This window comes from Zootoca vivipara, chromosome 2 (genome assembly GCF_963506605.1).
Source record: "Zootoca vivipara chromosome 2, rZooViv1.1, whole genome shotgun sequence".
NCBI classification, from domain to species: Eukaryota; Metazoa; Chordata; class Lepidosauria; order Squamata; family Lacertidae; genus Zootoca; species Zootoca vivipara.
The window spans coordinates 109464377-109490757 of record NC_083277.1 but is presented as its reverse complement, the minus strand read 5'-3'; the positions used below and the strand labels follow the sequence as shown (position 1 = coordinate 109490757).

General features: G+C 42.8%; 2 protein-coding genes across 2 annotated transcripts in view; both read right to left on the bottom strand.

Annotated features, from left to right (window-relative positions):
- Positions 1–26381, bottom strand: part of SCN8A (sodium voltage-gated channel alpha subunit 8) — a 64046-nt gene that overhangs the window by 4461 nt on the left and 33204 nt on the right. The window contains exons 14-24 of the mRNA XM_060272013.1: positions 25704–25877; positions 23685–24041; positions 22560–23030; positions 21358–21475; positions 20177–20331; positions 17965–18138; positions 8818–8940; positions 3692–3976; positions 2257–2310; positions 1853–1990; positions 1119–1223 (exon numbers count right to left, since the gene is read on the bottom strand). Of these exons, the coding sequence (XP_060127996.1) occupies positions 1119–1223; positions 1853–1990; positions 2257–2310; positions 3692–3976; positions 8818–8940; positions 17965–18138; positions 20177–20331; positions 21358–21475; positions 22560–23030; positions 23685–24041; positions 25704–25877 (2154 nt within the window). The remainder of the gene's footprint in view (positions 1–1118; positions 1224–1852; positions 1991–2256; positions 2311–3691; positions 3977–8817; positions 8941–17964; positions 18139–20176; positions 20332–21357; positions 21476–22559; positions 23031–23684; positions 24042–25703; positions 25878–26381) is intronic.
- The window catches only part of LOC118079554 (transmembrane protease serine 12-like), a 105834-nt gene that overhangs the window by 61711 nt on the left and 17742 nt on the right, over positions 1–26381 (bottom strand). The gene's annotated exons all lie outside the window — the stretch shown is intronic.

Here is a 26381-nt window from a genome sequence, read left to right as displayed (position 1 = left end):
GGGGGTGGTGGTGGTTTGTTGAGTTGTTTTTATATTGCATGTTTTTATATCGTGTCTTTATGTTGTAACCGCTCCGAGACATGCGGGTACAGGCCGGTGTGCAAATTTAATAAATGATAAATAATAATAAACATATCTGGCCTCACAATCGTTGTAGCAAAGGGTGAAACACACCGCACAATCCTGTTCATCACCAGGTACGTGTGGAAAGGACCCTTGGACGGTTAAGTCCAGTCAAAGGCAGCTATGGGGTGTGGCGCTCATCTCGCTTTTGGGCCAAGGGAGCTGGCGTTTGTCCACAGACAGCTTTCCAGGTCATGTGGCCAGCATGACTAAACCGCTTCTGGCGCAACGGAACACCGTGACGTGTGCCAGAGTGCAAGAACCTTCTTCCTAAGAACCCAAATGATTAAACCACCTTTGAAGAATAGTCGCAGCCCCGTTATGCTGCTTCAGGAGATCACTTAAATGTAACATAAACATAATAATACTGAGTATTCAGGGCTGGCAGTGAGTCTTAGGCAATGTGCCATGGTCCAAGAGCCCTAGAAAGGCTGTTTGGTGCTGCCATTTGACCCTCCTGCCTGCTCCCGGCCCCTTGATTATGTAACAGTGCCAGGGAAATTATCCACCATTTTGATTTTTCCACAGTGCCATGATGTTCTTGATTTTTGTATCCACTCTGGAATACCGCAGGGAAATTAAAATGATGGGTGGCTTGAAGCTCATAACCACGTGACAAGGTGCGGTGGGACAGTTGGAACGGGGCACTTTGAAGAAGCGGTGGGGCCTATAACCTGGTTCCAGCTCTGGGTGTTTCATGCACATGATTATGGGCATTACAACCATGCAAGATAGATGCATGTTGTTATTCCCACCAGCTTGGGGATGGGGAGCTGAGGCTAAGAGATTGCAGCTGGCCCAAGGCTATCTGCTGGTAGGTGAGATTTGAAGCAGGGGCTTCCTGAGGTAGCTTTGTGCCTCAGCCATGACACCACGCCAGCTCAAAATAAGAAGGGATCAAATCTCAAAGAGCAAGAGCTGGATGCTGGAAAAGTGTGAAGACTTTATTTGAGTGTACAAGGAGCAGCATATTGAGAATAATCCCGAAAACTCACCAGAGGCCTTGGAATTGGCTTCTGAGGTTTCTTGGAGCCCAGTTTTTTCATGGCGTTGTAGTATTTCTTCTGCTCCTCTGTCATGAAGATATCCTGACCTCCAAAGTAAAGGAAGGAAAAGGAAATAAAGCTGGTTACAATCTGTTCACCGTTGCTTAAAGATGAAGGTACAACTGAAGTGGGGTAGCCATTTCTCCTTACTCTATGAGGTAAAAAATAAAATAAAAAATGGGGGGGGGGAAATCACATTGTCACTGGCAGACAATGAGAGAAGATATGCTAGTCCTTGGTAGTTCAGAACTTAGAATATATTTAGTAGTTTTGAAGAAGCTATTGGATCTAAGTTCAAAGTGTGGTACAATAATTGCTTGAAATGGAACTGTATGATGGCAGCTCCAAGTAGCAAGTCCTTTGTGTGAGACTGGTGTGAATGCTTTGTTTCAGTATGGTGAAAAATCACTGAAACAGAAACATTCATTTCAGGGGACAAAAAAGTCCTCTCTGTGAAGAAGACACATTCGCACAACCATGCCACCATGTGGCAACTGTAGTGGCAACTTGCATGTGTGAATCAGTTCTTTCATAAGCTGCAAGTTTCAGGGAATTCCATGGGTTATTTATTGGAAGTTAACTCAGAGAGTATCAGGGATTTGTGTGCACTCTCTTCATCTTAAAAAAAAAAGGGGGGGGGGTTGAGGGTCCTGTATGCTAGTCAGTATGAAATGTTGACCTATCTTTTTCTTTTGCTGATTGAAATTGTCAATGATGACACCGATAAAGAGGTTCAAGGTGAAGAAGGATCCGAAGATGATGAAGATGACAAAGTAGATGTACATATAGATGTTGTCCTCATACTTGGGCTGCTGATCTTGCTGTGTGCAGAAGAGAAAACAATATACATATTTCAGAAGCTGCAATCTGTAAGAGGGATTTAACAAAGGATTCTGCATCACATATTCTGCATATACAGTGGCAGTCCTTGGGGTCTTAGGGACAGCTAGATCAGGATAATGGGGCAATTTTTTTTGCAGCTATGACCTTGCAAGGTGGCATTCTTTGTACATAGAGAATGGCATGAAAAAACATTGTTTCAAATACCAGCTCTATGATAACAGTGACAGAAGTGGATGTACTTTACCTTTCTAGAATCTACTGCTGCATACATTATGTCCATCCAGCCTTTAAAGGTTGCCTATAGAGGGAAACACACATTATTTTAGAGGGAAATGATTTTTCTCATTTAAAAACAAAAGAAAACACCTGTACAGGAGGATTATATAAAAGAGCATCTCTTTGTAGGTCATTTGGCACATAAAATATTCAACAATTTGTTTCGATATAGTCTGCGGGATAGTGACTGGCACAAGGTCATATTTCCTTTTCCACCTACGGTTTGGGTGAAGGCAAACTGAATAACATGGACCCTCCTGTCGGCTGATGGTTCCTTCAATTGGTTATGCCATTTCTTATGAATCCATGTCACTCAGATTGTGGTCAAGTTTCTTTTCTCCTTCGGGGGGAATTTACTAATGTGCTCGGAAACAACTGATTTCATGTGCAAATTCTCTTGGCCACTGTAATGATGCTGGTTGCTTCCTCATGAGTAAGCGGCTCCAAACTCTGTGGCTGGTTTTTACAGAGTTTTATTATATACATATGTACAAGACAGAGCATCAAAGTCCACGACTGTCCTAGTCCGAATCAGAAACTGGAAGCACCACCCGTCGGGACTTCCGCCAACAGAACACCCTTGGCGCCTTGAATCTCCTCCTCTGCTTGCGCCTCTTTCCCCCCCCCCCTCCGCTGTTGGGGTGATGGGGCTGGTGGAGCGCCCTCTTCACCTGAGCTGCTCAGCTGAGGAGCCAGTCCTGTCTCCTCTGGAGCCTCCCCCTCCTGCACGCTCTGGTCCGACCCTTCAAGCCTTCTCTCTGGGAACCTTGCACTCTCAGCATCCCCCTGGCTCTGCACCGCCTCCCAAGCCTCAGCACCATCTTCCAAATGATGTTGCGAGACGCTGCTTCTCACTTGGAGAGCCCTGGTCCCAACTTCCTGGACTCTCTGCTGACCCCTGGTGGTCCCCTGGCAGCCACCAAACTCAGTTCTTTACAACAAGAGCCTTCTCTGCAAACAGCAAAGCAAAATATCTGGAACAGTACATCTAAAATGGTTGGGGGAAATTCTCAACCAACTATTCTCCCATTTCCTTGCTGCCACATTTCTCTTTTCACAAAGTTTCCCAATCACCTAGCTCAGACTTCACCCTGCTCAGGAGACGATAATCTGCCACTGGCAACCCCTACAAGTACTGTAAAGAACAACCCAACCTCTTGAATCCTGACTGGTAAATGGGAGAAAGGTGGTAATAGTTAAGCTTTTCTTCTCTCTTTGAAACCTAACTAGCCTAAAGATTAAAATGGGGTCTTGTTTTCTCTCCACAGGCGAGAAGATACTATTTGCTTGATGAATTTGCATGGGACTTCACATGGGGAAGCCAATATTTGCAACCATCAAACACTGAACAGAGATATCCGATTACTTTCCAGGAGAAGTCAAGTGACAAAGGCAGAACTTACAATTTGCAGAAGGGCCAGGTACCCTGCACCAACGTTGTCAAAGTTAATCTTTACGTTCTTCCACCGGATCTCCGTTTCGTTGGGATTCATGAGCCTCTCGCAGTCTGTCTTGTTGTTGACTTCTTCTATCTCGAATCGATACTCAGACGTCTCATTAAAGCAGTAATGATACTTCCCAGCAAAAAGATTAACCCCCATGATGCTGAAAATCAGCCAGAAGATAAGGCAGACCAACAACACATTCATAATGGATGGTATAGCTCCCACCAAGGCATTCACAACCACCTGTATTAGAAGTGGGGAGGAAGGAGGAGAGTTTCAGTACGAAGAGAGGATGATTTAGAAGCAAAACTTAGACATGCGTAGTTTTAATGGGGGGAATCCAAAGCAGGGCTAGTTGCAATAAAAAAGATACCCTCTTTGTCCATTGTCATTTTTTTAAAGGAAGCCTTTATATTTCAAGAGATTGTTTGGCAACTTATTCTTTTGGTTTTGCCATTCAGTAAAATATGTGGTGGATGAAGAAAGAGATTATACCTTATCTTGATAACAACAAGACCGCTGGCTGACTCCATCAGCTAAGTCAGAGAATGTGGAATTGAATAGGCTTAAAGAATTTTTGCCAGCAAAAATTTCCCCCTTTAAAACCAGACTTATGGAATTCATGGGCAAGGTATATCCTACTCCCATGTAGAAAAGTGAGGGGTTTTGAGCCATTTATTTCAAATGGGAGTAGGAATGGGTATCAAGGTTGCTCTAAGGCTTAGCAGTGGCTTAGTGTAAAAACAATCAAGGCTGTATCTATTGTCTGATAAGCAAGGCCAATCATATCGGAAGAGCTGAGCATGCATGTTTGCAAGCTCAAAAAGAAAAGCCATATTCCCTCCCCTGAAACAAAGCAAATGAAACCAATACTTTTTCAACAGGGCTTCCCTCCCACTTTTTTTTGTCCCTGCCACTACAGATGATATTTGTGAAAATACGAAGAAAGTCTAATGGAGAAAAGTTAAGCCATCTTTAACAGAGCCAGGTGAGTTGTCATTTATTTATTTTTATTAGGATTTCCTATGTTGGGAATGAATGAAAAGTTTAGGCTGCAATGCTATACTGGGAGAAAACCTCATTGAACTGATCGCACTTAGAAAAACTTAGAAAGCTGCCTTACATTAAGTCAGACAGTTGGTCCATATAGTTCAGAACTGCCTACTGTTGACTGGCAGTGACTCTTTTGGGTTTCAGAGTCAGAGAAGAAGTCTTTCTCAGTTCTACACGGCATTGCCAGGGATTACATCTGGGGCATGCAGAGAAACCGTGTCCTCTACCACTGATCTACTTCCTCCCTTTCCATTTTTCTTTCAAAACTGTCTTCAGTCAGTTTTCTGGGTACTTTGGACTCAAGGCTCTTATCCTTTGATTAAGATGTATATATCGCTCCTCCCAGCGTCTTAAACGGAGGATTACAAAAACGCATGTCCACTCTACAATGTTTGACACACAGAAAAGCGTGCCATTCTGAATCTATAATTTCACAGGACGGGGAGCTATTAAATGCTCATTTGGGGACCAAAGCAATTTTTTAAAAGTAACTACAACCTCTCCCGTTTGCAGAGTACATAACACACCATTATTGCTTGCAAAGGGGATGGCACTGGGCCTCTTGCTTCCTTTCAGTTTTACAGTTTCTGTGCAATAGCTATCAAGTCCCCATTACCAAGCAATTACAGTTTCTTCTAAAGCCATTCACACCTCAACTAGCAGTCTCTGAGGCTTCTTTCCGCAGAGAGTTAGGATTAACTGGATAGCACTGACATTGCACAAACACTTGTTTCCTTGCCAGCAGGTGCCACTGTTGCTTTACATACCCTTATGGAAAAGGCAACCGCTTGCAGTGTCACGTACCACAATCTATGTATGTGCAGCACTGTGCAGAAAAATGCGTCATGTGTAAGGCAGAATGCGTTTAAAAAAATCATTACACCCAATAGTCAATTGATTTCTCTGCATATACTTGCAAAGTAATAATAATAATAATACATACGCTTAAATTCAGAACCTTCAGTCTAAATCTCAGATCCTGATATGAGCTTCAGAATTTGTCCCTTCTATAGCCACAATTTATCTGGAACAGGGCAACTAGTGAAAATGTAAAGCAGTGCAATTATTGGCCAGGCATTGTGACTTTAAAATGCTTTGGCATTTGGGGTTGCCTTATTAATCATAAAATAGGACCCAAGTTTTCTCGCTCTTCTACTCATTCACTTAAATATATGTAACCAATATATATACTGTATACATGCTTTACCTAAACAAATGGTAAAAAATCATCATCAAGTATTATGAGAGGGAACATGGCTTTTTTCGTGTGACTGTGTATTAGAAATTTTCAAAAAGTACATGCATGTTTCATAGCAATACTATCAACCTCCCTCCCCGAGAAAAATACAGCTGAGTATATTCTTTGAAATGTAAGTTATTAGATCATAGAGGAAAGCAAAAGACCTACATGTAGTGCTTCTTAGCAAGATCATTTCAGTTCTTATTTTCTTTCATATTGGCTCAGATTGTTCTTTTTTATTGTTTGAGGGGTATAAGATTGAATCAGTGCTAATAACAAGAATGGGGAAATGCTGCAAAATAGCCCAGTAAGCAAATTTTGATTTGCTAAACTAAGAAAAGAACACATTTCCAACTCTATATGGGTGTAAATCTTTTATTGCTATCTTCAGATTATCCGGCAGAAAATGAAAAACCAGCCTTCATCAGATCTGTGATTCATCTAGTTTATTAACCTTTCTCCAAAAATGTCAACTATCCAGCAGTTGAAAGGTGACAGTAAACTGAAGGTGTCCTGGGCTCCCTGAAATTTCTCAGATTTTACGTCCCTTCAGACATGGGGCTACATTTGTGCCAAAGATAGGTTCTCCACTAGAGACATCTGGTCCTGCCTTGAAACATCTGAGGTAAGTCCCACTAAGGGGACTTACTCCCTAGTAAATGGTACTGCAATCCTAAATGTGTACTTACTAGGGAGTAAGCCCTATTCAAAACAGCAGGACTTATTTCTGGGTAAACATGTGAAAGATTGCGCTGTAAATCTAGTTCAACTTCATGTCTAAACGGGCATGGGGGACTCAAAGCCTAAACACAATTGGTTATATTATGGAGAAGTTTTAAGCCGTATTGAAATTAATGGCATTTATGCAACCATAACTTTCTTAGATGCACAATTCAGTGCATAGTTACATGCACAGATCTCATCCAAATCAATGGGGCTTAGGCATGATTAACCCTCTGCTGAATTATGCAGACGCAATAACAATCTATACTAGGAAATAAACAACATAGTACATAGTTTCTGGAACTGCATTACTGTATCACACTGTGGTGGATAAAAAACAACAATAACACTCCCTGCATTTGTCCCTCAGCAGGGAAGAAAAGGAAGCTAGAACCCTCTCCTTGTTGTTGGGTTTCCGCAGACAAGAAAGTTCTGATGCGTAAGTGTGGGGGAATTCAAACATGAACAGAGCTAAAGACAGAAATTATGTAGCCTTAGAAATGTCCTGCTTGCAGGCTTCCCATAGCCTTCTGGTTGGCCACTGTGAGAATAGGATGCAGTTCCTAGGTCCTGTTTACTGGTTTCAGTGGGGCCAGCTTCCACCCAAAAAATGTTTTATGTGGGGGTCATAGTACATAATATTTAGAATGAAAAATTCAAATAGAGAATCTCTGTGCTTTCTCTGAACGGCCTGAGATACCTGTTAATGACTTTTTTTTCTGATAGAAGTTACCTATACTCTTTGAGGCTGCAATCCTATAAACACTTACTTGGGAGAGCAAATATGATTGAAATCAGCAGGACCCTAACTCCACTTACCTGGGAATAAGGCCCACTGAATGAAAATAGTACTCCTGAGCAGTCATGGTAAAGATTGACGCCTTAAACATGCTGAGGATCATGCTAAACATTGCATCTTTCTAACCCCATTTTGGGATGTGTGAATAGCTCCAGGGCAGTCTCGAGCAGGTCGCGCGCCCTGGCGCTGAGGGGCGGAGATCGCTCTGGCGCCCCCGCCCTCGCAGGGTGCAGCATAATTCAATGCATGTTTACTCAGAAGTAAGTCTCGTGGTGTTCAATGGAGCCTATTCCTTAGTATGTATGTTTAGGTTTGAAACTGTTGCATTATTTCCTTTGCATACAGACCAAAATAGGTAACCTTGGGCTGGTTTTGCATGAGATTATTTCACACACAAACATTTTGTTTTAATACAGCAACATCAAAATGGCCATTTCCCATTAAAGCCTGGAAATTACCAGATACACTTGGCAGTCGAATCTTCTAACAATTTCAGGAAAATTCAGGTTCTGTGCGTTTACTTGTGATTTGTTGCTAACATCGCTGTGACAGGACAAGGGGACCATAAAGCATGGTAAAAGGGGAAAGGAGAATAGGGGGGGGGGAGAAGCTGAACTACCAGTCAAGGCTGCCAGTCACTGACGACTGGACTGAGAACAACGAGGTGCAAACGAGAGGAATTAAACCAGTACTCTTTTCTTTTGGGATGGCTAAGCTCCTTCACCAACCACCAGTGCTTTCCTACCGCCATGAATAACCCCACACAAGAGATATACGGGTTTTCGACCTCTTTTGATTGATACCTTTGGCCATAGCCTTTTTTTTATGGGGAAGGGGAGAAGAAAAAACAAGGGGCGGTTCAAATTCTGCTTCTTTGCACCTAGTGATTCTCCCTGTTTCAAAACTTACAGCCAGAAAATGCCCCCCTCAGATGCTAGAGGTATCAGAAGCCAGGCTAAATAAGAGCAGCCAAGTGCCAACAGAGAATCTACAAATGACATGTGGTTTGGGCCAATAATGAGGCAGCTTGATATATCTCCCTTTTCCCCCTTTCCCTTCCAATAAACAATTTTAAAAAAAGGGAGAAGTGTGCAGCAGGGGTGAAGGTGAATCATAAACAGAGGGAGGTGATCAAGTCAGCAGCTGCGTCATGATTCTGTTTGTTGTATGTCTTTCTACCAGTTTGATCAGTTCTAGCATGCTTTTAAAATAAAAACCCCCGGTAATCCACAGGCATGCAGAAGGATCAGCTCGCTAATGGCATCTTACCCTCATCCCCTCAAATCGGGACAACGCTCTTAAAGGCCTCAAAGCTCTGAGTGTCCTAAGGGATTTAATGGCACCTAGTTCCGAGTAGCCAAGGGCATTAGCTACAAGGCTGACTAAAGAGACCTACACAGAAAACAGAAAAAAGAAAGAGAAAAAAAAGGAAAAAAGGAAGAAAAAAAAAAGAGGTTCCAGACTGTTAGAATAAATCCCCTAGCACTGAAGGTTTCTTTTTTTTTTTTTAAATCCATCCCCCAAAGTGGACTGCAGGCAGGCCCAAAGTCCACCCCCATTTAGATTGATAGCGAAGACATGACCACACCAGCTGCCTACTTCACTTCACTGAAAACGACCTGGAAGGAAATAATGCGGTTGAGAGAGGCATAAGAATAAAACAAAAGGGGGGAAAAATGTGTGAGATAGAGAAAGAGAGAGGCAGAGACACACAGACGGAAACGGGGTCTGTCGGAAGGTTAGGAGCCCAAACGGATGACAAGAACCTTACCCTCGCCCTCTTAACAGTCTGCAGGATCCCAGCAGCGCCCATTAAATTAAGCCAGACAAATTTTTAAAGGTACCTATGAGAAAGAATACAGATAAATACACACACTGCACAAGCCGCCTTAGTTCTTTCATTCAGACAGGGCAGATAGAGGGCTTGCCTTGCTCATTTCCACTGGAGTGACACGGAAGAGAATTGAGGTGAGAAGGGGAAGTGTCTAAGTTCTCTCCTCCTTTGGAAAAAGAAAAAGAAAACAGCCAAAAGTGAAGCACACTGACCAGTGTGCAGCAGTTAAGGGGCGGGGGTAAATCATTTTAAGCTCTTTATTGAGATGCTGGATTGCAATTCATCTAGGGGGACCAGTCCTCCCAGTAAAGTGCTATACATTATGGTGAATAAGAATGGTGGTGTACAATTAGAGAGACGTATTTCCTTGCGCCCCCAAACCCACTGCTAAAATGCTTGGGACGGACCAAACCTTTATGCATTTTGGAATCGGTAGGCAAAGCCCACGTATCCCTGCTATATCCTCAAACATTATCAGAGGATTGTTTTTGGTGCCTGCTTATAACCATTTCGATTAGGCAAGCCTATCCAGAAATGTAGTAGTTGGATGTGTTTTAATCTCCTATAAGCTATTGTTTGTTTTCATCATCTTTTGAAAGTTTTAAAATACCTGTTTTAAACTGTTTCATTTTTAATGGAGCATTTTAGTGTTTTATTTTATACTTTATTAAACCGCCTAGAGAGGGGTTGTTGTTTTTTGCAGTCAAATGGTATATAAATTGTGTTGATTCAATCAATCAATAAAGTAACATATAATACAGTACTTCGCAACAGTGTGCATGCCAGTTGGGGGCCAGTGTGTAGATCACCACTTGCAGTGTGGCTGTTGCTTCTGTGTGGTTCATTCCTAAAAGGTAAAAAAGGGAAAGGACCCCTGGACGGTTGTTGTTGTTGTTTAGTCGTGTCCAACTCTTCGTGACCCCATGGACCAGAGCACGCCAGGCGCTCCTGTCTTCCACTGCCTCCCGCAGTTTGGTCAAACTCATGTTCGTAGCTTCGAGAACACTGTCCAACCATCTCGTCCTCTGTCGTCCCCTTCTCCTAGTGCCCTCAATCTTCCCCAACATCAGGGTCTTTTCCAGGGAGTCTTCTCTTTTCATGAGGTGGCCAAAGTATTGGAGTCTCAGCTTCAGGATCTGTCCTTCCAGTGAGCACTCAGGGCTGATTTCCTTCAGAATGGATAGGTTTGATCTTCTTGCAGTCCACAGGACTCTCAAGAGTCTCCTCCAGCACCATAATTCAAAAGCATCAATTCTTCGGTGATCAGCCTTCTTTATGGTCCAGCTCTCACTTCCATACATCACTACTGAGAAAACCATAGCTTTAACTATATGGACTTTTGTCGGCAAGGTGATGTCTCTGCTTTTGAAGATGCTGTCTAGGTTTGTCATTGCTTTTCTCCCAAGAAGCAGGCGTCTTTTAATTTCGTGACTGCTGTCTCCATCTGCAGTGATCATGGAACCCAAGCAAGTAAAATCTTTCACTGCCTCCATTTCTTCCCCTTCTATTTGCCAGGAGGTGACGGGACCAGTGGCCATGATCTTGGTTTTTTTGATGTTGAGCTTCAGACCATATTTTGCGCTCTCCTCTTTCACCCTCATTAAAAGGTTCTTTAATTCCCCCTCACTTTCTGCCATCAAGGTTGTGTCACCAGCATATCTGAGGTTGTTGATATTTCTTCCAGCAATCTTGATTCCGGCTTGGGATTCATCCAGTCCAGCCTTTTGCATGATGAATTCTGCATATAAGTTAAATAAGCAGGGAGACAATATACAGCCTTGTCGTACCCCATTCCTAATTTTGAACCAATCAGTTATTCCATATCCAGTTCTAACTGTAGCTTCTTGTCCCACATAGAGATTTCTCAGGAGACAGATGAGGTGATCAGGCACTCCCATTTCTTTAAGAACTTGCCATAGTTTGCTATGGTCAGCACAGGCAAATGCTTTTGCGTAGTCAATGAAGCAGAAGTAGACGTTTTTCTGGAACTGTCTAGCTTTCTCCATAATCCAGCGCATGTCTGCAATTTGGTCTCTGGTTCCTCTGCCCCTTCGAAATCCAGCTTGCATTTCTGGGAGTTCTCGGTCCACATACTGCTTAATCCTGCCTTGTAGAATTTTAAGCATATGGTTACGTCCAGTCAAAGGCAACTATGGGGTTGTAGCGCTCATCTTGCTTTCAGGCCAAGGGAGCCGGCGTTTGTCCACAGACAGCTTTCCAGGTCATGTGCCCAGCACGACTAATCCACTTCTGGTGCAATGGAACACCGAGATGGAAATCAGAGTGCATGGAAACGCCGTTTACCTTCCCGCTGCAGTGATACCTATTTATCTACTTGCGCTGGTGTGCTTTTGAACTGCTGGTTGGCAGGAGCTGGGACAGAGCAATGGGAGCTCACCCCTGACGCGGGGATTCGAACTGCTGACCTTCCGATTGGCAAGCCCAGGAGGCTCAGTGATTTATACCACAGCGCTACCCACAGTGTTCATTCCTACACTGCTGTGGTGCAGTCTAAATACAGGAACCATGAGGGCTGGACACACGATGGGGCTACTTCCCGTCTTAGCATTGTCAGGATTCAGCTGCAACCATGGTTGCTGTGTATGAGTGTAATCGGGTGGTTCACCTGTCCCATGAGGTTTTTGCATATAGATATTAACAAGTATAGGACCTGATCATGCTGATAGAGTGACTACCATACATCTATATGTCGTCTATGCCCTATGGGACTGGAGTGGTTGAAGCTTGTTGGACACATCTTTGAAGAGGTTAATTGGATGTTTTATTTCTGTAAATAACAGGTGTCAGGGACTGGCTGTATACACCAGCTGAGGACCCCCCCCCCCAAGAGAACCCCCAGGGGAAGAAGGCTCAGTGCCTGGGGACTGGTGATGGAACACTGATGAATGGTCAGAAGGAGAAGAGGGAGCAGAGTGGGAGGAGGAGATGTCAGAAGCCAAAGAGGCAACAGGGTTTAGTGAACAGGAAGAGGCTGTGGCAGAGAGCAGTTCAAACTCAGAGGCAGAATCAGAGGTTGGAGAGAAAGGTGGACATAGAGGCAGAGATCAGGTGGGCTGATGATGAAGTCAGGGGGGTCTCCCCCTCCTGATGTGACCAGCTCCCACTCCCCATCCCGGTCTCCCCAGAACCTGTGGAGGTATAATGAGGGTGGAACAGACAAGGCAAAGAAGTCTTAGGTTGCTTGGGACAGACCCAGGGAGTTGTGGGAAGGCACAGACCTTCAGTCCTCACAACTGGAGCAAGACCTGCTGGGAAGAGCTGCTGTGCGCATACTAGGTAGGTCTCAGCTCTTTTGTTTCTTTGAATAAAGAGTTAACTTCATTGACACCTTGTGACTTATTGATGACCAGATCCTGACTCCTGCCTTGACAACAGGTATGAGAATAAGGGTGTTGTTGTTGTTTTAATGTAAGTGCATTTAGAATGGAGAAAGGTTGATTTACTAAATCCTGGTTATAGATGTTTTTTATGGAGGTCTTAAGCAGAGGCTTGACAGGCATATGTCAAGAATGCTTTGATGGTGTTTCCTGCTTGGCAGGGGGTTGGATTGGATGGCCCTTGTGGTCTCTTCCAACTCTATGATTCTATGTTTCCCTTTCATATGTTATGGTGATGCTGCAAGGTACAGGTCATTTACACACTAATTTTATTACTTTATACAGGTGGTAAACACACTAATGTTACCATTTTATACAGGTGGTATATACAAGCTAATTTTACACAGGTGGTATACACACTAATTTTATGATTTTATACAGGTGATATATACACAAATTTTATATGAAGCATCTCTACGGGAAATATTATTTTTGCTTACTGCCTCCTACATTTTTCTCCTAGTTTGGGGATTTATAATTCAGTAGGCAAGGTATGCTTTATTAGGGAGATATTTTAAAATTCCACCTAATGATTCATTAATATTTATTCATTAACTGGTAGAAGAAGGAAGGAGGCCTTGGTTTTCTTTCTGTTTTGTCTCTTGATATATTAAAATAGACCTGTGGCTCTGGGGAGACAACAGTCTTCAGATGGCTGCCAAAGGGTTATGCCTAAAGGCACCAGCTCATTGAGGACAAGTAACTAAGTTTGGGTAAGAGTGCTTTGGAACTGAGAGAATAAGAATAATATGGGCTTTATTTAACCAATTGAGGAAAGGAGGAATGGGCTATACAGTGTTTTGAGTGGGGATGAGTTACTGTAGAACTGTACTATATAGCGAAGGCTAAAGTACTGGGAATAAAGGAAGGATTTAGTAGACGTTAAAGCTGTTTTGAAGACCTAATGGTTGAAAAGTGTGTTACATATCTGAATCAATACAAGCCGGTGGGTCTTAAGCTTGCATAAACAGTTTAATGCAAATTAAATTAGGAGCAGGCAGTTCAACATGTATATGTGATACAGACAAAAATAGTATTTGTAAGCCAGGAGTTGGCTGACCTGTGTCCCTTTAAATGTTGTTGGACTCCAACTCCCATCAGCCCCAGAAACCATGATCAACGGTCAAGGACTTATAGTCAAGCAAAAATCAAAACAAAAACAAAATATGGAGGGCTATGAGTTAGCCACTCCTGCTTAAAAAAATTCCCCATGAAATTATGAAAGAAGCTCTACTGTTAAAATAGTAGGCTTCCCAGAATTATATTTCAGCAATGTTTTTGCAATGTCTTTGAAAAAACGATTGAAGCACAATATATTAATAGTCAGCCACATTTAAAATCCCCCCAAAAGGTGTGTTCATATAGGGCACGACCAAGCCAAAATTAAGCTCTTTTAAGTTCCATGGAGTTCAATGAGTGAAGAAAACATATGTTTAACTCTCTCTAGCTGAAACAAATGAGAAGTAAAAGTGCTTTAGAAATGGATAATTTTTGTAATTATTGAAAAAACGTGTTTTAGCCAGTCCTGAATAGATACTGGTAGAAAACCAGAACCCCTCCAGCACTAGTATATACAGATTTCATTTATTAAATTATTATTGCAATTATTATTATTAATAATTACATTGATGAATTGCTTCCTATGAGGCATCTCAAGTGATTTACAGTACAGTAATTGTCCCTACGTACTGGACACTTACTCTCTTAATGAGAAATTAGTTTAAAGGAAAGAATCTCTGCTTGACTTTTAACAGGAATTTTAGTTTTCCACTTGTCTTTTGAGTCAAAGAATGGCAAGGGGGAAGTGCAGTCATGCTATAGATATAAACTTTCCCCAACATAAAAACAGACAGTCAACATTTATTACTGGGGGGGGGGGAAACACTTTGGGAGAAGAAAAGACAAATAGCACTAAATAAATCCAAGACAGTTCCTTCTAAAATTTTGAATGCTAGCAGTAAACTAACAAGAAAACAAACAGATCATTTACATTGGCTTATAATGTTAATATTCAGAATAATAATTTCAGGAAAAAATGCATAATGGTTGGGATTCTGATATGGAACTGAAAAGTTATCACATTTTTCCAAACGAAACAAAACAGAACAGTAGGAACAGAACGTATCATTGCTCAGAAAAAGAGACGCACAAATATATCCCACAACTTCAGGAATCAGAAAAGAACTCATGGAAGAACTTTTTTCCAAACCTCAGAAATACCATTTGCACATGGTTTGAAATAATGCAGCCATTTTAGAGATCTTAATATAATACTATTAGCAAAAGTGGGGGACCTCTGGCTCACCAGATTGTTCTGAACTATAACTCCCACCAGTCTCTGAAAGCATTGCCAATGGCCAGGGAGGTTGAGAGTTGTAGTTCTGCAACATCTGGAGGACCAAAAGGCTCTTCACTTCATTTTAGCCAAATATCATCAAAATATTTTAGTTGTTGTTGTTTAATCGTTTAGTCGTGTCCGACTCTTCGTGACTCCATGGATCAGAGCACACCAGTAGCTGTCTCCAAAAGTTTTATTTTCTTTCTTCCTAATCACGTAACAGTAGCGTCCATGAAAAAGGTATATGCTGTTTTTTTAAAAATCACCTCACTTTCAGATCTTCTTTTCCATGAAGAGAGGGAATGAGTTCACAAGAACATTTTGCAATCTTGGCCCATGGAGGTTGCCGGGTATGGTCACAGAGACCCCTGCGATCCATTGCAAGCAACAAACAGAGCCAAACTAATTGTTATATTAAATACATATGGGCAGTTGCTTGTGTCTTTGTGTTGTTGAATGGTGCTGTCCTGCGGGTTAACAGTTTTCCTTGTACTGCAGCCCTGCAACCCTGAGGGGAAAATCATCCCTGGTAGCTGCTGTTTTCCTAGGAGGGAAGTTGCAATTGATGCCAATCACAGCTTCCCTTCCAGAGAAATAGCAGTGAGAAGGAGGGGGGTTGTGGAAAAGGGGGAAAGGGCTTAAAAGCCTTCCACCGATGCTTTGGTCCCAATCTGGACCCCTGCCCCTACTTCACGGCTGCTACCCAAATCAGGCATTGTGATGTGACACAGACATACTAATGCAGGTGCACATTTAATTTAAACTTGTCGTTTGATACTAAGCTTCCTCAAAGCTTACACTGTGACAGAGGAAAGGAGACAAGGACATAAAGGTAAAGGTAAAGGTACCCCTGACCATTAGGTCCAGTCACGGATGACTCTGGGGTTGTGGTGCTCATCTTGCGGCACCCTAAATGGCCTTGGTCCAGTATACCTGAAGGAGCGTCTCCACCCCCATCATTCTGCCCAGACACTGAGGTCCAGCGCTGAGGGCCTTCTGGCAGTTCCCTCGCTGCGAGAAGCCAAGTTACAGGGAACCAGGCAGAGGACCTTCTCAGTAGTGGCACCCACCCTGTGGAACGCCCTCCCACCAGATGTCAAAGAGAACAACAACTACCGACTTATAGGAGACATCTGAAGTCAGCCCTGTTTAGGGAAGCTTTTAATGTTTAATAGATTATTGTATTTTACTGTTTTGTTGGAAGCCACCCAGGAGTCATGGGCAGGGTAGAAATAAATAATAATAATAATAATAATAATAATAATAATAATAATAATAATCTTGCTCTATAGGCTGAAGGAGCTGGCGTTTGTCTGCAGACAGCTTCCGGGTCATGTGGCCAGCATGACTAAGTCACTTCTGGTGAACCAGAGCAGCGCACAGAAACGCTGTTTACCTTCCTGCCAGAGCGGTACCTATTTATCTACTTACACTTTGACTTGCTTTCGAACTGCTAGGTGGGCAGGAGCTGGGATTGAACAACAGCAGCTCACCCTGTTGTGGGGATTCAAACCGCCGACCTTCTGATCGGCAAGCCCTAGGCTCTGTGGTTTAGACCACAGTGCCACCTGCTGTGATAAGGAGACAATGACATGGCCCAGGGCAATTGAAGACTGGTGCACTCCCCACTCAACTCATACAGTGGGTATTTGCAAACTTAATGGAACACTTAGAGATTAATTGCTACGGTAGTTTTTGGTGCTGTCCCGCCAAGTAAGCCTAACGAAAGCTCTGTCCCTCAGCCTCATTCAATGTGGACTGGGCAGGTCAAGCAAACTTGGGTTGCTTGACACTTCTTACAAGGGAGGGAAAGAAATATTCCCTGCAGAAAGGATACCATTCCTCCACTGCCTCCCTGCCCCCACAGTACAATTAAAATATGGAGGGAGGCACATAGTTGAGCATCTTACAATACTTGAGGCAGGTGGGTGGAGAGATGGAGAAGCTTTGGCGCAGGGGGAGCTTATCTAGCATGTACTCACACCTCCTCCGGTAACACTGAAAGAGAATCCTTGCTTTGGAGGAAGGTGGAATATTGAAGACGTGCAATTATGTGGTTCATTCTTGATCAGTATTGGAACGCCAAGCTCAAATTGGGTATTCTGGGGTGAAGCACAACAATATTCCCTGTTCTGGGTCTTTGGTTTGTTAAACTGATCAGATCGGTTAGATTTCAATTTTCTGCATTTTATCCCCCCCCCCCCGAATAATGAAGCATTACTGGGTACTGATGATCCCAAAATATTCTGTCAACTGCACCATTCACCAATACTTCGATTGTTGGATCTTTCTGACAGGTTATTCAATTATCTCTTGGACAGCCGCCGCCGCCGCCAGCAGCCAGATTTTCTTGCAAAACTATTTTTGTTTGTCTGCTGTTTCTGTGCCCTTTTCTCAGTTTCAGTCAACATTCCAATTCCAATGAAAAAGCAGGCCTGAAAGTGAAAGTATGGAACCGTGCAATTTGAATCGCTGGAGTAGAGAGCATAGAACAATTCTATTTTGATGGATTGGTCCTGTTCACACATGTATACACATATCGGTGAACTCTCAACACTTGGTTCAGGAGTGGAGAAACTGTGGCCCTTAAGTTTTTGCTGGATTACAACTCCCATCATCCCTGACCATGGGCCAAACTGGCAGGGGCTGATGGTAACTGGAGTCCAACAACAATGGGTGGGTGGGGGCATAGGTCCTCCATCCCGTCGTTATTGGAGCCCAGATTTAGAAAGCTACAGGAACGGTATTGCCGGGCCTCATTTATCTGTGCAAAGGAATGCCCCAGTCCTGCTAAAAACAACAGCAACAACTAATGCATGGATTGGAAGAAGCAAAATGATACCTACTGCTACAATGAGGAAATCTAGCCAGCACCAGGCATTAGTGAAGAACTTCACGAATCCATAGGCACACCACTTCAACAACATTTCGAGGATAAAGATGTAAGTGAAGACTTTGTCGGCATACTCCAAGACAGTCCGTATGGTCTTTCTCTGTTCTATGTAAATGTCCTCAAAGGCCTAAGGAGTAACAAGGCAACAAGGATTATCACACTCTTTTCCTGGAAGCAGAGTGAGCTAGAAATAAAAAAACTGGGTCCAAATACTTGGGGGAGACACACAGACTTCTCATGGAACGTACAGTTCACACATGTCTACAGATATCACACATCTCCCAACGCTTGAAGCATTGTTGGAGAGGCACAGAAGCTGCTTCCATGTGGGTGGAATGCCATTTCCAGTCTATCTCTGTCTATCTCTAGGAAGGACACCAGCTGGATTATACGGAGGGTTTTTTCTTCGCATGCAAGTGTTGCCCAATCCTTGGGGAGGAGCAATATCGGCATTGGAAAGGTGCAGGTAATTCGCTGGGACTTCATTGGCCCTTCGAGTAGATATTACCCTGTATGATCTGGCCATGCAGAAGTGGTTCCAATGCTTTTCTGGTTGTGTAGAAACTGGTTGTTGTTAGTATTTCCTTTGTGTTTTTTAAGTATTGTATCCGAGGCAATGCCAAATAAACGAAAGATCTGCTGGAGTCACTCGCTCACTGTGCTTGTCAAAGACACCTATGGTGTTTTCACAAGTAATATAGTAAGTGTCAGAGGGCCTGATATGGCTACTCTAGAGTAACGACTCCAGCATGGTCTTTTAAGGCTTTTATTAAGTGCTGATTATTTACAGTGTTCAGAGCGGTAAAAATGCATCCTTAAGGTGAGGTGTCAGAACCTCCGAATGGCGATTGGCGCGTTTTCTTCCAGCACCAAAGCTTTGGCAGACCCAACCTCTTCCCCCTACGTTTGCGTCGCAATTCGGGAGTTGGGGGGATTGGCCTCCCCCCGTGCGTCCAACTTCCTGTCCCACCTGAGGCATGGGCTCCACAACCTTGCCTGAGCCTCGGACACCACTTCCTGACTCTCCGCTGGAGGCAGAGCTCTCCTTACTCTCTCCAGCGCTTGGGGATGGGCTGGAACTTAAGATGGGAGGGACTTCCCTGTATCCCTTGTCCCTCACAGTAAGTGACTCCAGAGCTGACGTCAGCACAAAACATTCTCAGGCAGCTTTAGGGAGACCCAACACCCAATACTTACACTTGATTTTCACCCTGTTAAAAGCAAACACCCATACCAGCTCCGGGTGGTCACCATTTTAAGTTCTAGTAGCTGTGTTTACTTTGAGAACATTGTGGTGGAAAAAAACAACACCATGACCGCTACAAAAACATGATTGTCACTGGTACCACAAAGGTAAAGTCCATAGGTCCCTTCATGAACACTAAGCCCCCCCCCCAATAGAAGAAGAGGGGGAAGCACTGGATGGTAAGGTAAAAGGTAAAGGTAAAGGCCCCCTGGATGGTTAAGTCCAGTCAAAGGCGACTATGGGGTTGTGGCGCTCATCTTGCTTTTAGGCCGAGGGAGCCGGAGTTTGTCCACAGACAGCTTTCCGGGTAATGTGGCCAGCAGGACTAAACTGCTTCTGGCACAACGGAACACCGTGACAGAAACCAGAGAGCAAGGAAACACTGTTTACCTTCCCGCCGCAGCGGTACCTATTTATCTACTTGCACTGGCGTGCTTTCAAACTGCTAGGTTGGCAGGAGCCGAGACAGAGCAACAAGAGCTCACTCCGTTGCAAGGATTCAAACTGCCAACCTTCTGATCGGCAAGCCCAAGAGGCTCAGTGGTTTAGACCACAACGCCACCCACGTCCCTATGGATGGTAGACAATCTCAACTATTGTGCTGCCCAAGTGACTGTAAGAGCAACATCTGAATTTCCTGAGTTTGTAAATTGAGCAAATGCAGCAATAGAAACTTCCATCCTTGGGTGAGCAGCAGCTTTGGGGACGGGTAATCTTCCCCAGCATGAAGACACAGGGATAACCTCAATGGTCCCTATCCCTTCCCACTCCTGACAGCTGCTCTTTAACTTTGAAAACAAACACACACTCAGCTGTTTGAAATGCTTTTTACACATTTTGTATATTTTCTAGTTTGACCCCCCAAGTGACACTAAGAGCATTATGTAGAGAAGACCCAATATAATATGACTCTGCTCACCAGGGCTCCACTGCTTAGCAAGATCATGAAGATAATGAACGTCTCAAACCAGTTATGCTCCACAATAAGAAAGCATGTCTTTCTTAAGTTCCACCAAGACTTGCCCCACCCTTCTTCAATGCTGACGTCACAGCACTTGAACCGCTGAACACAGCCTGCAAATGTAAAATTAGTACAGGTTTTCCGAGAGCCGTAACATTTGCTTATTTCTTTTATTAAAAATAATTAATTAATTTGGCTTCATTACAAAAAAATAAAAGGTCAGAATAGATTATTTCCCCAGCACTGTCATAATCATCAATGACATTGCTCTACAAAATATTTTTAAATTGAGATGTGCATAATATCTTAAATTTTTCATAGCTACTAAGAGCCTAAGACCCTGCAGAAGATTTAATTCTCTAATAAAGGGTTGCAGCGAAATTTGCTGCAGTCAGAACGTGCATCGGCCACTCCATATCAACTGGTCCAACAGTACCCTTCAAATTTCTTAACAAGACTTTTAAGAGATTGGCTGGAAAATCTAATAATGGTTATTTTCATTATAATTCCTTAAGACACTGAGGTCCAGCTCTGAAGGCCTTCTGGCGGTTCCCAGGGAACCAGGCAGAGGGCCTTCTCAGTGGTGGCGCCCGCCCTGTGGAAGGCCCTCCCATCCAATGTCAAGGAAATAAACAACTATCTGAAGGCAGCCCTGCTTAGGGAAGTTTTTAATGTTTGATGCTGTATTGTGTTTTTAATATTCTGGAAACCCAGCAAATGGACGGGGTATAAATAATAAACTTATTATTATTATTATTATTATTATTATTATTATTATTATTATTAACTTCAGGAAATGTTTAACTTGTTTTTGAATGTAAAAAAAAGTGTAATTAGGCACAGGGGCTCTGCTTAATCCTAGAAGCTTCTTAACTCTGCTGGATCTGTGAGTTGCCATTTATATTTCCCAGAATGTCCCAGAGTGATGCCAAATAAGGGCACTGAGCAATTAAGAGCATATTTCACAGTGGCTGACTAAACAGCAGAGGTCTTAGAGGGCACTTTGCTGAAGGCCCCCTCAAACCTTAAGCCAGCCCTACCAAGGGAGGCTCCTCTGCAGACGTGTCTTGAGGTAACATGCCCTGAGTGGACGCCATATTGTTAAAAGGTCCATTCTGCCCCACTGTGTTCAAAATCACCTTCTGTGAAACATGCGTCAGGATCCAGGTATTCTTCTGGTACTTCCACAGGGACCTCTTCTGCCTCTGGCTTTATATCAATGGTACTGCCCTCCGACGAACTCGTATCATCCAGTTTCTTGAACAATGGGAAAGAACATAACAAACACATATATTATGAGCCGGGAGAAATGAAGAGCTCCATTTTTTTAAAAAACGCTAACTTCATGCCAACATGCACACAGGAAAGAAATAAAATAAGAACAAAACTCTTTCCCAGTCTAACCCCTGCTGAATATCGGCCCATCTTAATATGGTACATCCTTTAAGAATTTTGAAATAGACGTAAAGAAGGAAACAATTGGAAGCAGCAAATATCTCCCAGGAACAGGGCCGGATTTAGGTTTGATGAGGCCCTAAGCTACTGAAGGTAATGGGGCCCTTTATATGTCCAGCTGTCCTTTGTCAACAATAAACTGTCACTGTATTTTGTGTTGAATATATGCTATATGGTAATTTGTGGACCTAATAGGTATCCAAAGCCATTTGCACATAACAAAATATGTACATCATAGGAGCCTACACAACACAGAACACTGTTGCTGTATGCAGGTTTTATTTTATTTGTTTTTTATCTTATATTTTGGAAATATACATCCAGGTTTTTTTTCTTTAATTTTTTTTGGGGGGGCCCCAATAGAGTGGGGCCCTAAGCTATAGCTTGTTTAGCTTACACGTAAATCTGGCACTGCCCAGGAAGATATTTCCCCCTTTTTAAAAGTGGAGAAACTTAGGCAGACCTATTGTGGTGTTAAGCCAAGCACACAACACAGAGGGCCTAGCATTCTGCTCCTATGTAGAAAGCCTATGAACACATGAGGAAGTGATACAGAACTAGAAAGAAAGAGATTTATCCCTATCCAATCTGGTTCTCCATTGCATGACACATGATGAACCTTTGGGCTGATACAAAAGGGTTCTTTGTATGCTCTTATTATGAATGACTTAGTCATACATATGGCCCATGAAAAGTCTGTGCCACCTTTGTTTTCATCTTGCCAAATGAAGTAAAGAGGACCTACTTTATTTGGACCGAGAAATTTGCTGGCTGCAAAGCCTCGTGCTCTGGCCAGAAGGCCAAATTTGCTTCTCTCTTGCAATGCAATGGGCCACCCAAAACAAAGGCATGAGGGTGCGGCCTATGAGTAAGCATGGCTCCATACCTCTTTGCTACCATCGGGATCGGTGTCACTGCTGAAATCTTCTGTGTTCAGGTTCTCAAAGTCAGACTCACCCACAGCTATGGGGACACGGACGGTGAGGTTAGGGTTGTTGATGAAAGACATGTGGTCTTCATCAATTATGTACTTTTCCACGCTGCTGCCAATGCCACTGGTGGTGCCATTGCCGTTCTTCTGGTAATCGATCTCCCGGTTGATGTCAGCACCAGTGTGGTTGGCGATGCAGTTCATCTTCTTGTCATACAGCTCATCCAGTGGCTTCACTTCATCCGCCTCCGGCTGCTTGAAGTGGGTCTGCACAAACTCGTGCATTCTGATCTTGGCCCAGGCAATGCCTTTCTTGATCCGGATGACAGAGATCTGCAAATTGTTCATCTCGCCGTCATCATCTGTCGCTGCAAGGTTGTCTGCACTGAAAGAGCTCAGCAACAAGGCCAAGAACAGGTTCAACACCTGCAGAAGCAGATAAATAAGACAAGACTCCTTCTAGCCAGTGAATTGGCAATATCTTCCTCAAAGTGCATCATTCTACTTGGTACCAGCAGAGGAAGAGGCGGTGGCAGTGGGCCTTGCTCTGTTGGCTCCTCCCATCCCAGTTGGCTCCTCCCATCCCAGAACCATTTCCCTCCACAGCCATTAATGCCACCTGTTTAGCTATTTATTTATGGAATGTGTATACCACTTAATTGTAAAAACCTCCAAGCAATTTGCATTATAAACAATTACAATCATTATGTAATAATCAGTACAACAATTTGCTTATTATCTTCCTTTTCCCTTTTGTGTCATCTCTGTTAGATTGCATGCCATTATTTGAAATTGCAGAGCATATGGAGTGGATAATAATAATAATAATAATAATAATAATAATAATAATAATAATAATAATGCTGCATTTGTGCTGCAGTCATTATTCTTAATCCTGAATGTTTCCTGAATGTGCGGTAACTCTTAGCATTGGTCTTTAAAACATCTACGGTAAGCAAATAGGGAATATTAGCTGCAGAGCCTGCCACAGAATAGAAACAGTGAGTTCTTGTCCCAGCCCATTACAAGACAGCCATCCACTTCCCACTCAAAAGCAACCACAGATAGATATTTACTGACCACCAGATTTCCAATGACCATCACCATCATGAAGACAATAAGGCACATGCCCTGTCCTGCCACTTCCATACAGTCCCACATGGTTTCAATCCACTCCCCACACAGCACACGGAAGACGATAAGGAAAGAGTGGAAGAAGTCGTGCATGTGCCATCGTGGAAGCTCACAGTCGGGGTTGATCTTGCAGACACATTCCTTGTAGCTCTTGCCGAAAAGCTGCATCCCCACCACGGCGAAGATGAAAACAATGATGGCCAGCACCAAGGTCAGGTTTCCTAAGGCACCCACCGAGTTGCCAATGATTTTAATCAACATGTTCAGGGTTGGCCAGGATTTTGCCAGCTTGAAGACCCTCAACTTGAAGATGTAAAAAAGAAAGGGAAATATAGATAAAATAGATTTATGATTAATAAAGCAACAGTCCTGCCAATGGGAACCCAGATTTAAAAAGAGATATTGATCACAACATACTGAAGGGTTATTTTGCATATGTGGTGGAACTGCAAAAAAGCTCAGGGTTTTTGGGTAATGATGCATAATGAAATGAAGAAAATGTTAAAAGTGGTTACTCCTCAAAAACCTGAAGCTTTCCATCTAGGGATAATAGGGATGGACATCCCAAAGAAGATGATTAAACTATTTATGTATATAACAGCAGCAGCCAGAATCCTCTATGCAAGAAATGGAAGGAAGGAAGGAAGGAAGGAAGGAAGGAAGGAAGGAAGGAAGGAAGGAAGGAAGAAAGGAAGGAAGGAAGGAAGGAAGGAAGGAAGGAAGGAAGGAAGGAAGGAAGGAAAAGTTCCAGTCAAGGAAGAGTGGCTCTTAAAACTAATGGAATATGTGGAAATGGCAAAATGCATAGCAAGAGTAAGAGATCAAAGTGACAAACTTTTATTGAGGAGTGGAAACCCCATTGGGATTATTTGAGGAAGTATTATAGCCAAATGAAGTCGTGATCAGGATTCAAAATTTAAGCAGCAGAAGGGAGACGACAACAGTTGTAATAGAGGAAATAAGTATGAGAGATACATATGCTATATAATGCAGCAGAAAAAAAGGGAGGGAATAAAAACATCATGGAGGTAAGGGTGGGAAGTCAAACCATCAAGGGAAATATGTATTGAAGTTGAAGTTAATTTGTTAAAATTTCTGAAATTTAATAAAAATTAATTATATATAAAATAAAAGAAACACTGATCATGAACTAAACACTGAATGGGAGATTTCTAGAGGCAGAGCTGTCAATCTATAGATATTAGCTGGGAAGTCAGGATCGGCAGATTGCCACTAGCTGACTTAGAGCATCCTTGTACAATATTGTCTATAGTGACTAGCAGCAGCTTTCCAAACGTTTCAGGGGGCAGGGATGCATCCCAGCCCTGCCGGGAGAAGCCAGGGACATTGAACTGGAGATCTTTTGCATGCAGAGCACAAGCTCTACTACTCTACTACCCAATGCCCACTTTTCAAACAGACAGTCCCTTCATGTCCTCCTGATCAAGGCAGAAACAGTGGCAAGAACCCTGCGTGTTCTTGGAAGTGACTACATAAGATGTGCAAGCCCGATTGTGCTCTGCATTGGGCAGTTCACCTGCCACAATCACTTCCACACTCCAACCCAATAGGATCCTACTGCTAATCCTCACTGCCATTTTTTAAGAAAACCATATGCTGAGAGTGTATTTGGGATATCAACTGCTTCCTTTTTGTATTGCTTTGTTGCTAAGGTCTGCATGTAACCTCTGCAGTCATTGCTTGCAGCAACTAGCCTTCAAATTCTAGCTATTTAGAGGCAATTTTAGGCAGAATAAGTGGCAATTGAAAGGGGATAGAAACCAACTCTTGGACACGGAACAAGTCTTCATTTGTAATACTGGCCAGTAAGGATTTGGAAATTATTCCTCCCATGGAACTTTACTGTGGGTTCTGATATATAACCTTATTTTTAAAGTTATATCGGGTGAAATGAGTTGAAAGACAGGAAACTGTAAAAAGTGGAGTAAAATAAGCAAATAGTACCAATCGGAAAGATCGCAACACCGAAAGCCCTTCCACATCTGCCAGCATCAGTTCCAGCAAACTGAGAGAGACAATAAATCCATCAAAAATGTTCCACCCTTCTTGGAAATAATAGTAGGGGTCCATTGCTATGAGCTTTAGGAACATCTCAGCTGTGAAAATTCCAGTGAAAACCTATAAAAGGGAAAAAAGGATCAGAATGTTCAAAGCTCTCCCTGACCTGAACTTGACAATACTTTTTGCCTTAAAAAAAGTGTATTAATGAATAAACAGACCACAGTATACCAACAATTTGGATGAAGAGACAGTCTTCTTCTTCTTCTTCTTCTTCTTCTTCTTCTTCTTCTTCTTCTTCTTCTTCTTCTTCTTCTTCTTCTTCTTCTTCTTCTTCTTCTTCTTCTTCTTCTTTCAGAATTTTTGCCCCACTGCAACTTTTTCTTAGCATTTCACTGAATTATCTCAATTCCCAAACTGGCAGTGGCACCAGCTAGAGCCCCAAAACTCTAGATACTTGTGGGCAGCAACAGTTGCCTTATTTTATTTATTTAAATATTTATAAGTAGGCCTTTCTAAGTCTATCCTGATATTCAAAAGTAGCTGGCAATAATTCAAGTCCCTGTTTGACTAGAGTAATCAGTTAGCCAAGGTGTGTTGTCTCTTTTTTCAAGTTGTGTTTTC